The sequence below is a fragment of the Haliotis rufescens genome, unplaced genomic scaffold (assembly GCF_023055435.1).
Source record: "Haliotis rufescens isolate VD_foot unplaced genomic scaffold, xgHalRufe1.0.p SCAF_1, whole genome shotgun sequence".
NCBI lineage: Eukaryota > Metazoa > Mollusca > Gastropoda > Lepetellida > Haliotidae > Haliotis > Haliotis rufescens.
In genome coordinates, this window is record NW_025963779.1 from 9843409 (window position 1) to 9855470 (window position 12062).

At 37.7% G+C, this 12062-nt stretch overlaps 1 protein-coding gene across 1 annotated transcript; it reads right to left on the reverse strand.

Annotated features, from left to right (window-relative positions):
- Nucleotides 1–1341: 1341 nt before the first annotated feature.
- LOC124136660 lies at nt 1342–5431 on the reverse strand. Its single transcript, XM_046502630.2, has 2 exons — nt 5375–5431; nt 1342–4181 (listed from the first exon to the last, which is right to left on the reverse strand). Exon 2 carries the CDS (start codon nt 4170–4172, stop codon nt 1905–1907), a length of 2268 nt encoding a protein of 755 aa, XP_046358586.2. The 5' UTR covers nt 4173–4181; nt 5375–5431; the 3' UTR covers nt 1342–1904.
- Nucleotides 5432–12062: the final 6631 nt, after the last annotated feature.

Consider the following 12062-nt stretch of genomic DNA (forward strand, 5'->3'; position numbering starts at 1 on the left):
TTATAGTCCTTAAATGGATTCCAAGATCAGCTGCATTATGCTACACTGTCAGAGGACAATCAGATGAATAAAAAACAATAACAGTCTTGCATGATAGTTTTGAACATCATAAAACCACATTCATGATTATATCTATTGAAAACGTGTTCCACGAACAAGCATTGTTTGTTAGGATGACAACTAGAAAAAATAAGATCTTGGCAAAAACAATTTGCATTGGTGCTGGGTACATCCTCAAAAGTAACAGAAACCCACCTACAAATTTACAAAAATGAAAGAAGTTATATTAAAATAATGCAAAACTATTTTGAAATGAATTGCAGCAAATGAAATCTGGTGACTCACTGTGCTTCTCCACATCACAAGCAACTACGTGATCATACCAGTATACATGGTGTCAAGGTATCAGAACATAGCACATGCCAAGCGCTTCCACTAACTTAAAACAATAGTTGACATGTTGCAGACATTTTTTCTGAAAATATGGACGATATCATATACAGTTAACTTTTATAACGAACATGCTTATAACAAACTGTTTACTTAGTCCTGTCCATTTGCTGTATATATGTTGTATATGTGCTTAAGTTATAGCGAACTACGGTTATAACAAACTAAAATGAGTGGTACCTTTAAGTTCATAATAACTATAGTTTACTGTATGTATCAATATGAATCATATGGCTAAACCAAAAACATGGTAACATGCCCTTAGACACTAAGGCAAAAACTGGTCAGCATTTTTCAGTTGGAAAGAACTTATTTACCATAGTTGCTATTTTGGAATTTGCAAGTTCAAATAAAAACACTGATAAAAACAGAAACACTATTTACTTGTAATAAATGGGTTAGACGGTTAACTGTAAAATCATTTTTTCAGGCCTGGTATATCTTTAATAAGTTTCTATAAGTCAAATCATTGATGCTTGGAGATATGAATGATCAGAACATGTCAAATAAATTGAAATGACATAAAACATGGAAATTATGTAAAATAAAGTAAAATAGGCAATTATCCATAACACAATAAATAGATTGAATATCTTATCTTTTTTTCTTTTTTTTAAACCATTATCCAGTCACTACTTTCCTTTGTAGAAGACCGCCTCCGTGGTCTAGTGGTAGAGCGTCCGCCCGGAGAGCGGAAGGTCCGGGGTTCGATCCCCGACCGTGTCATAACAAAAGACGTTAAAAGATGGTACTTGTTGTTACCCTGTCTGGCGCTCGGCATTAAGGGGCTAAAACAAGGACTGGTCGGCTCGGAGTCAGCATACTGTGTCTGAGTGGGGTATTCATGTTAAACTGCGGCATGGTATCTCAGTGAGCTAGCACTATAAATCGGCATCAGTCCGGACTAGTACAAGCAGCCACACAAACACACACACGTACATGCACGTCGCTATATAAGTGCAATAATCTTGGACGCGACGTTAAACCCCATTTCACCTCACCTCACCTTTGTAGAAACATTTGTCATCCTAACAAACATGATAAACTAACAGAACATAACCAAATACATTAAACATGTTAAAGCTTTTGATTGACAATGTATAAAAATATGTGGGATAAGCTCTCATTATTCAGCCCTTGCATGATCGGTGGTACTAATTACATGTAACTAATATGCATATATATATTTTCTCCAGTGTTATACATGCAGTTAAACTGTCATTTAGGTATTGGTTCTCATCTGTTATGTCCATGACAGTGAAGACAAGTTATTTCTATCAAGTAAACATCTTGACAAGAAAAAGTAAACAGAAGAAATATTCTTAAGGCTAAATATACTAAATGACATGCTGAACTTCAAGATGTTCCATCGATACTATTTTTATGATCAAATCATTGAAAACTGTGAAACTGGATGATTATATTCATAAATTCAATATGAAGACGGCGATATCTTATCCGAAGATGAAGAACTCGTACTCCCACATCTCCAGGGAGTACTCCTCCTTGATGCAGCCCTGAAGGCCGACCTCCTGTAGCCTCTGTTCTATGAAGTTGAGGACCTTCTCGACAGTCTCCTGCTTCATGTTGGCCAGCAGGTTGTCCTGTCTGCCGCCAGTCAGAAGAGGGTACAGCTTCAGGGCTGGCATCTGCTTCTCCAGGTGGGGGTTGTTGACGAAGAAACTAGGCAGCCACATACTCTGTAAAGCTGACCTAAGGAAGTGAACACAGTCTGACACCCTGTCAGCCAGTTTCTCCATTGTCCAGTTACATGGCGCACTCTCCAGGAGGAGAAAGAACAAAATGGTTTCCAGCTGGTAGGATTGGATCTCTCCTCGACTGAGAAGTGATGTTTTGTAGCCACTTGTGAACAAAGCTTTCATGATTCTAAGACAGATCTTGTGACAGCCTGTGATTCCAGCAAGCTGCAGCTTCTGGTCCATAGCAGCCAGGTAGGAAGACTCCAGATCACAGAAAGACAGGTTCCACATGAGATCAGGATCAAGACTCTCCACCCTGTCCCGGAATATTCTCATGGAACTGCTTGAGGGTCTTCTCGCCTGCATCTTGACAACCCAAGGAGTAACAGCATACACAGTAGGAAGCAGTGACAGACTAGTGTTCATCAAGGGAATGGCTGGACACAATCTAATGCCAATCTCCGGTATTCCAAGCCCAAGGCCATGCAGCATCCTAGTGTCTAGAATAAGCTGCAAATCACCATCAGCTGCAGTACGGATTGAGAAAGGAAGTCTGTCAAGAAGACTCTTGTTGCTGTTCATCAATCTCTGAATGGCTTGGTCCACCAGCTCCTTACACAGAGTCAGAATCTCTTTGGGCAGGAGGTAGGTTCCAATAGAATCCGACACAGATGCCCTCTTTGTATACTGCTTCGGTTTCTTCTCCTGCTTCATGTCCTTTACAGAGAGCAACACCTTCCCCGATGGAATATCTTCAGACACATTGTGGTATAAGACATTGTTGAGCACACACTCAGAAGGCTGGATGATCATAGCTGTGTCAAACTGATTAGCTTTAGATATTTTCAGACCTTTGGCAACACTCCCTATACCTCTGAATTCAACAAACCTAAAGCTGGAACTAGATGGAGCCTTATGAAGTTCTTTCTCTAGCATCAACAATGTGTAATTAACAATCATAGAGGCAGCAAACCATTGTTCTGAGGTTACTGGGCAATTCCTGATATGAAAGGTGAGAACATCCCTTAAATTTCTGTTTTCAATATTTCCAAAATCAATGTCATCAGTTTTCAAGGATGACCAACCAAGCCTTGTGTTCATTCTTTCAACTTCGTGCCAAGCATGCTTATCCTTTGTAGTCTGGTCATCTCCCATAAGACTCAGGTCTCCAAGAGGCAGTGAGGGGGAGCCTTGTCTTGGTCTTCGCCAGGTACTGCGACGACCAAGTCTTGGAGATACCAGGTTACTGATGGCACTTGATGATGCACTAGTAGCCAGATTTGGAGTCATACTCATGGGTTGATTTGAAAAGGATTCAGATGAGATACCCAAAGCTTTATCCAGTTCACAAAGAAACTTGTCAACTGTAGATGATAGGAAGCATTTTGTATCAGTCTTATTGACTCTTATGAATTCATTATTACATCCAGGTTTTATTATGGTTAATGTCATGGCACACTTATTTGGAGCCGGTTTTATATCTGTTGGTGCTGGCAACTCAACACCTGGTGATAGAACATCCTCCACACCAGACTGCGAAAACTTGAAATCTTCAGTTACCTCTGCAGCTATTTCCTCCCTGGATGAGGATTGATCTTGTTTTTCCTTACCTCCATACATCTGTTTTATCAAACAATAGCAGAGGAACCATATTAATATGGCTAAGACACAGGTTGCCAAAGCAACACATGTCCAGTTTAGCAATATGTTTGCATTGAATGATCGTTCTTGACTGAAGTTGATAACTTTGACACATTCTTGCTCAGTGATTGTAACAGGTTTCTCCAGAGGAACTGTCTCATCCTGTGGGCTTCCAAAGAAACCCTGGATTTTTCTCCATAATGATGATTCTGATGACGCTGATTCAAATACATCATCATCTTCCTCATCCTCAGCTACAATCACATCTGGGTCCTCAGCATCTGTCCTTGATGAGGTATTGTGTAGCCTACACTGATACAGGGCAAACACAAGAGAGACATTGTAGTAGACATTCTCATCTATGGGAAACAGGAACTCCATTTTTCAGATCTGAAAAATAAAATACAATTATTTCTTAAAGTGAGTGAGTGAGTGAGCATGGTTTTACGCTGCGTTTAGCAAGATTCCAGCAATATCACGGCGCGGGACACCAGAAATGGGCTTCACACATTGTACCCATGTCGGGAATTGAACCCGGGTCTTTGGCGTGATGAGCGAACGCTTTAACCACTAGGCTACCCGGCCGCCCCTATTTCTTAAAGACTATCATTACTTCCAGACAGGAGAGTGGTTCAAGATTAGCATTTGTTTTCTTAATGTTTAGGAACTCAATTCCTTTTTCCAACACAAACAGGTGCCCAAGTATCTTTAAAATAATGAACTGTTTCCCCTTGAAACATCAGAGATAATTGCTCCCTAAGTCATTTTCACAGTCATATTTCCCAACATGCAAATCATGACATCACTTAGATCACGGTTCGTTCTGAGAACCTAAAAGAGTTTCTTTAAAAAGGTCATTGAGTAGGCTATAGATCTATTATATTGTACATTGTATATGAGCTTCTGTATGTGTGATACACTCGTATTTTTACAAAGGAATACGTCTAGATAATTTCAACAAGTAAGTGTTCAACACTTGTAAAACAAAACATGCCGTATACTGGTATGGTTTAAGTCATTATGGAAGCCATCTATGACAGGTGTAAACCATCTGTTGTTACCATGCAACAGAAGGAATATAAGTAATTTTACAGTCTTGACGAGTGAAAGATGACAATATCTGATAGTTTCCAGTGTTTATGCTATTAAAGTAATTACTCAGATCTCAACACAGTCACTTATTTTGTATGAATGTATTACAAAGACAGTGTTTTTCCGAGCTTGCTGAGAAAGGGTTACTATTATGGAGCACGACAGCTCAGCCTCCTGAAGCAAGATACTGGATAGTGTGATTTTACTGAAACAACGGACCCATGTAAACAGTCATATGGGTCGCGTGTTACAGTAATATCACAATCCTGCTTCATAGTTCAAGGACCTGTGGGCTGGAGACAGTGTAGGTGAATGTACTAACCGCGCTAATAGTAATACCATATAACAGCTAATGGTTCTAGCTTATAGTATTATATTGATACTTGTCAAATGGTCTCGTATCAGCCTAATTCAACTAATAAATTGGGTAATAAATAACATTACTGTCATGCAAAAAGGTTGTCTAGTTGTTGTTTTTCAAACAAACTTACGTTAATGATTTGTGTCATTTGTTTTGTAAATAAAATCCGCCATGGAGTTACTTCCCTTGATAAAGGGGCATTACTTCTTAAGTTTGAAATTTGAATACCACCAAAAAACATACACTCTCACCTTTCTTGGTAGTCATAATGAAAACAGTTAATGTACACACTACATTCAATCATAATTCGAATTCAGTTTTAAAGTTACTTGAGTCTAGTAGTATATCATAACTATTTCATTACCTGAACATTATTCATTTTTACTTAACCTTGGCCTAAGGTCGATCTGACAGAACTGATACACATAAGATTGTCAATTTGTACTAGGTAATACCAAGCACGTTCTCTTGTGCATATAAATTTAAATACACACGTGAAGATCCGGGGTAGATAGGGTCTTCAGCAACCTATGCTTGTCGTAAAAGGCGACTAACGGGATCCGGTGGTCAGGCTCGCTGACTTGCATGTCATCGACCCAATTGCGTGGATCGATGCTCATGTTGTCAATCACTGGATTGTCAGGTCCAGACTCGATTATTTACAGACCGCTGCCATGTAGCTGGTATATTTCTGAGAGTGGCGTAAAACAACAAACAAACCTGTATCTAATCGTTCAACCTCAACTGCATCACGCCTTTGTTAGAAAGGCTAATTACATATTTATATATTAATTAATAATTAAGCTTTATGTGTATGTGGGATTGATACCCTGTGAGCAACGCTAGTAACAATGGCAGCGGTAGTGATAAGTAGGGGTCGATAGTACGAACATCGATCCACGTCGTCGGGTTACCATGACATCAAGCCTGGAGAAGGCTGATATCCCACATTGTAATTAACCAATCTATAATGTAATCAAATCTATAATCATTAGTCCATACTCAGTATCTGGGTAATTTTTCGCAGGAAGACTTCAAAAGAGGAAGTCGTCGCTCGATCCCGCGCACCTGCCTTACCTCCAGCTACAAAGGTCATATCTTCGTTTATTACCTACGAGGGCAAACATATCGGAGTTAATAAAAATCATATGTGCCCTAGGGTCATACACCCACAGTGTATTGTTTCCGTCATCCGGACGGCATTGTTGACGTAATTCGAATCATGTTGTGACGTGAGGTCGAAATGACGTCACACTGGAAACGACGTCATAGCTGAATATTATAAGAGATAAATTGTGGTTCCGCTGCTGTTGCGACTTGCTGTCCTCATAGGCAAACACTAAAATTCGTCTCTGTAGGTAGACATCTTTTTCGGAAATAAATAGAACATTTTATTCGTGTTCGTGTCATACCATGTTTACAACACTCGTGCCTAAATTCCGGAATTTAGACACTCGTGTCGTAAACATAGTATGACATGAAAACTCGTATAATATCCTCTATATGGGTCATTCTCAAAAAATGTCAGAATTTCAACTAAGCAAAAACATCAAAATTGTCTTTTGTAAAATTCCTTTTTTATTGACTCAGTACACAAAGTAACTTCTGAATAATAATGTTAAGCAAAATGACACCTTAATAATCAAAGATGTCCTAATTATGATAATTAATTAACACTGAATAGGAAAAATATGTCTGTCCTGTTACCATGTTAACAATTATATTTTCTGTAACAATATTTTTCAAAGTTCAACACAAATCATGTCAGTTCTTGTTTTTAAATGTATTGTTTAATATTTCAATGAGTACAATTAAAAAGAGATTGGATACATTATTTTATGGACAGATTTGTCCAGCATTTGAGTCAAATGAAAACATTTGAATTCATTCAAATCCAATATGACAAACATACCCTGATTATTGCATCATATATTTGACACATATACTTCATTAGATGATATATGTTTGAATTCAAATATGTTCTTCTGAAAAATAAAAATAAATAATCAGTATATTTCTATTTTAAGTGCTGTAACAGGACAGACAACGTAGTAACAGGACGGACAATTGAAAGTAACAGGACGGACAATCGGCTTTGATTGCAGATAACTATAACGTTCAGGAGTTTCAAGATTTTGAAATATCTGACAAATACGAAAAAAGTATGTGCAAGTAGGTGTAATTAACTGAATATTCTTGTATGTAATCTGAACTATAGAAACCGGTCGGTAACAGGACGGACAATTGAAAGTAACAGGACGGACAAACTTATGTTTGCAGTCAACTATCCTGTTCAGAAGTTCAAAATTTTGAATTCTGACAAATAAGAAAATGTTTTGCTTAAGTAACAGTATCTGATCATATGGATGTTATTAACTGAATGTGTTTTTCTATGTAATCTGAATGTAGGATACTGGTAGGAAACAGCACAGACGGAAGTAACGCCAAAGACAATAACTTTTGCATTTTGGGTTAATCCCTAGAATTACAAAGAATTTAAATTGATTTAAACTTACACTAAATAGTCATGTGACAGTTTTTGTCATGAAGCAACAACACAATAACCAACTTTATCCATGTCAAACATCAACATAATCTGGAGAAAAAAAACTTGTCAGAAGATTTCCTGTTGAAGCTGTATTCATTTGCGATTGTATTTGCAAATACTCAAATAAACGGTCTGAAAAGGTGAATTATAGTTTCCTTAAAAGTACAATTCACTTGTTTCTATGATTATTTGATTAGTGCCAGAATTAAATGGTGCCTTTCATTCACTCAGAAACCACAGGTTGTTTATTGTTTCTGTTTTATCTTATCTGTAATAGCTTCCCAGTAAATGTTTTCAACACTGAAGTGGGAAGCAGTGCCTTCAATCTTCTTTCGTTCAGGAATGATGGCAATAATGTCCTCGTGCTTGTACCAGCATTTGTCCAGCAGGAGTCTTGGCCAAAAGAATCATTTTTGATCCCATTTTTTGCCAGGCTTGTGCATGCATTCCACATATATATCATAGGTAGAAACATCTATGTATCCAGGATATGGAAAACCATCATATAACACAACCACACATTTTCCAAGACACGCTTCTGTATCATCTGGAACGGATAGTAAAATGTCACTCTCACTTTTCTCAACCTCACCCTTCTCCACCACACCACCTGTCCTCTCCACCTTTTTCTCAACCTCACCCTTCTCCACCACACCATCTGTCCTCTCCACACTTTTCACAACCTCACCCTTTTCCACCACACCACCTGTCTTCTCCACCCTTCTGTTGTTTTTTCATCAGATAACTATCTTCAACAAAGTAGTCTATTTTTTTTATGTATATATGTTTTCTTCTAAACTGTGATAAATTTGAAAACATATCTCTTAATGTTTCATAAAATTAGAATATTTAGTGATTGGATAAGAAACGTTAGATAAAGGTGACCAAATGTCTGTGCTGTTACTTTTAAGTCTTAACCAATTTTTTTTATTTAGCTTGGAAGATTTGTTCAGCCATAGCCTCTTGAATGCCTGTGTTATTTCAAAAGAATTATTTGTGTTAATATGGTAATTATATTATTGATTGGTTATACTAGGAAAGACAGTTTAAGGTGATGATAAGTCTGTGCTGTTACCACGGAATGTCTGTGCTGTTACCACGGAATGTCTGTGCTGTTACTTATTCATCAGATAACTATCTTCAACAAAGTAGTCTATTTTTTATGTATATGTTTTCTTCTAAACTGTGATAAATTTGAAAACATATGTCTTAATGTTTCATAAAATTTGAATATTGAGTGATTGGACAAGAATAGTTAGATAAAGCTGACCAAATGTCTGTGCTGTTACCAATATTTGTCTCTGCTGTTACTTTTAAGTCTTGAGCAACTTGTTTTTATTCAGCTTGGAAGATTTGTACAACTATAGCCTCTTGAATGTCTGTGTTATTTCAAAAGGAATTATGTGAGTTATTATGGTAATTATATTATTGATTGGTTAAACAAGGAAAGACAGTTTAAGATGATGATAAGTCTGTGCCGTTACCACGGAATGTCTGTCCTGTTACATGTTTGAAGGTAACAGCACAGACAGTAACAGCATAGACAAATTGACATTAATTACAGGTTTTTTTAATGAGACCTCCCTTGAAATGTTGAGACCACATGGCATTGTGAACAGTTCATATTTTCTAATATTCTGAAAAAATGGTTTTAGAAAAAAATATTTGTTTTGGCAAAAATGAGCAGTAACAGCACAGACATAAGAAAAGAGTATTCATGATAGGAATAAACTTCCCTGTCAAGCAGAATTATCCAAGGTCTTCTCTCACTTGAAGGACACTGCTGCCATGATAGTACAGGAAGTAAGCTGTATTTCTGTTATTTTGAATTATGGGAATCTTGAAGGATTATTTATTTTTCAGTTTTGATCCATCCTGGTAACAGGACAGACACTTTTTTATGTACAAGTGTTTCTTACCAAAAACCAATATAAATAAAAGAGTGTATCTTCAAAAGATAATTTTATATCATGAGTTAGAAAGGTAATGTACAATATATAAACATTATTTACATAATATTTTTTATTTTTAGCAACATTAAACAATGTTGATGTGCAAACATAGGGTTACGGACACACCTTTCAGCTCAGTTTAACCGCAATTAAGCAGTTTTAATTAAAATAAAATACCTAATAAGAAATACTGAAACTTAACTTTCAGACACCATGGTATGTTCTACGAAAAACACTTGTGGTTAAACATATCTAAAATAAATATTTTAATTGTTATTCAACTCGGACTAAAAAACTCACTTTTTTTGAGAATGACCCATATGTGAAACTAGTGTAAATATCACTTCTCGCGCACCAGTGTATTGTTTGCGTCATCCAGACGGCATTGTTAACGTCATTCGGATCTTATTGTGACGTAAGGTCAGATAAAAATGACGTCACATTAGAAACGACGTCAAATTTGAAGACGGTCATTCGACAAATTGCATATCACGTGACCGGACTTTTCTATCGTTTGTAAACAAACGCGCTTATTTTGAAATCTGAACAGATTGGCCTAATACGAGCCTTTTTGGGCGCTTTACATATTGTTTTGCATAATTATAAAGATACTACAACTGAGACAGTGAGGTGCATGACAATATATTTTAAACATCAAAGTGACCATATCGCCAGATCTCCGTAGTGTTTCGATGACAGCCCGTGGAGCCGTACAACCAGTGTAAACAATGGATAACAGCGCAAAGAGAAATAGCCTTTCCCGTTTTAGGATATTTTCTTGTTATTCAACATTAGTTATGGGGGACAACTAATCCACAGTTGCGTGTTGCTAGTAGAATATATTTGTTACCCATAGTTGTTTTTTTTCTGTGAACATATGAGCTTTCCCGATCACAAATGGAGACATTTCTAAGATCTATTGTTACGTCGACGTCACATAAAACCCTTTTTGAGATCATATACAAAACAAACATTTTTTACGTAATTGTGCCGTGCTTGCACGTGAAACAGGTCAAATGGATCTAGCAAGCTATGTAAATGGACTTATTTATATCGGTATATCTTATGCAAGTTTACTCGCTCTGTGTGTGTGTGCGTGCGTGCGTGTGCGTGCGTGCGCGCGCTTGTACTAATGTCGGTTCTGTAGTGCAAGCACACTGATATATCCCTGCCACAGTTCCACGTGGATACCCAACTCAGACACAGTATACTGACTCCGAGTCAGAGTAACAGGTACCATCATTTTAAAGTCGCTTGGTATAATGCGGCCAGTGATCGAACCACCGACCTTCCGCTCCCGGCAGACGCTCTATGCAGGACGCCACATGCAGTTCGCCACTGAGACTCAAATAAAATATATGTCTCATGTGCGATGATGAAACATAATAGTTTCGCCAAAAATAGTTTAAATGTGTTTGTTCGTGTAAGTAAATGCTTTCAGAATGGGTAATTCTAGTTTGTATATAAAATCCAAGCCAGACCCAGATATGTTGAGTGTAGATTGTATTGGGTCGTTGCACTGATAGCCCCGAAGGTTTAACGGCTGCTTATGTTACAAGTTTTCGTTTCCTGTCACTCAAGTTTTAATAGGACTCGCCGTCCGTTTAACATCGACTCATACGCACATGGTCAAATAAAACAGCATTACAAAATCCCGATCAGAGCGGGACTGTGTCTATTTGCGCCCAATTCATTACAATATCTTAAATCAATCGTTTGTTTTGTACACCATTTTACATTACAAATAACAGGCACGGTGTACACTCCTGTCATGTGTGCCCAACTTTCGTGGGACAGACCGATTGGTGTAGCTGCGCGAGAAGTCGACCGATTTTATAACCTGCAGCCTATAGAGCCGAATCTGGGGGTGTGGTGGGGTGGGGTGTCCAGGTCTGGACTTAATCAGGTTGCTAATATCCCAATGCTTGTACAGGTAGGTGTCACATGGAGGCATTACCAGTTGAACCAGCCATGCTCTTTCATTCCTTCAGCTTCGTTAAGATAACACTTCACAACACTATGATAATTGGACCCATGGATGAAAGTACGGGGGCACGGTCATGTAAAGACACTTTCGAAAACCAAATAATGTAGTATGTTGTCGGCAGTAAAATTATCTGAGAGAGGATTTTGACATTTTGGTGTCTACTGGTCTGTATTCATGAGTGCTTGAGTTTGATTACACGTCTTGCGTTTCGGTTTTATCAGCACGATAATAATAATAATAATAATAATAATTGATTTGTAAAGCGCCTAATATCCATCGACAGTTGCTCACTGGCGCTGTGACAAAGTTAAAAAGTAATGTCTATGTACAT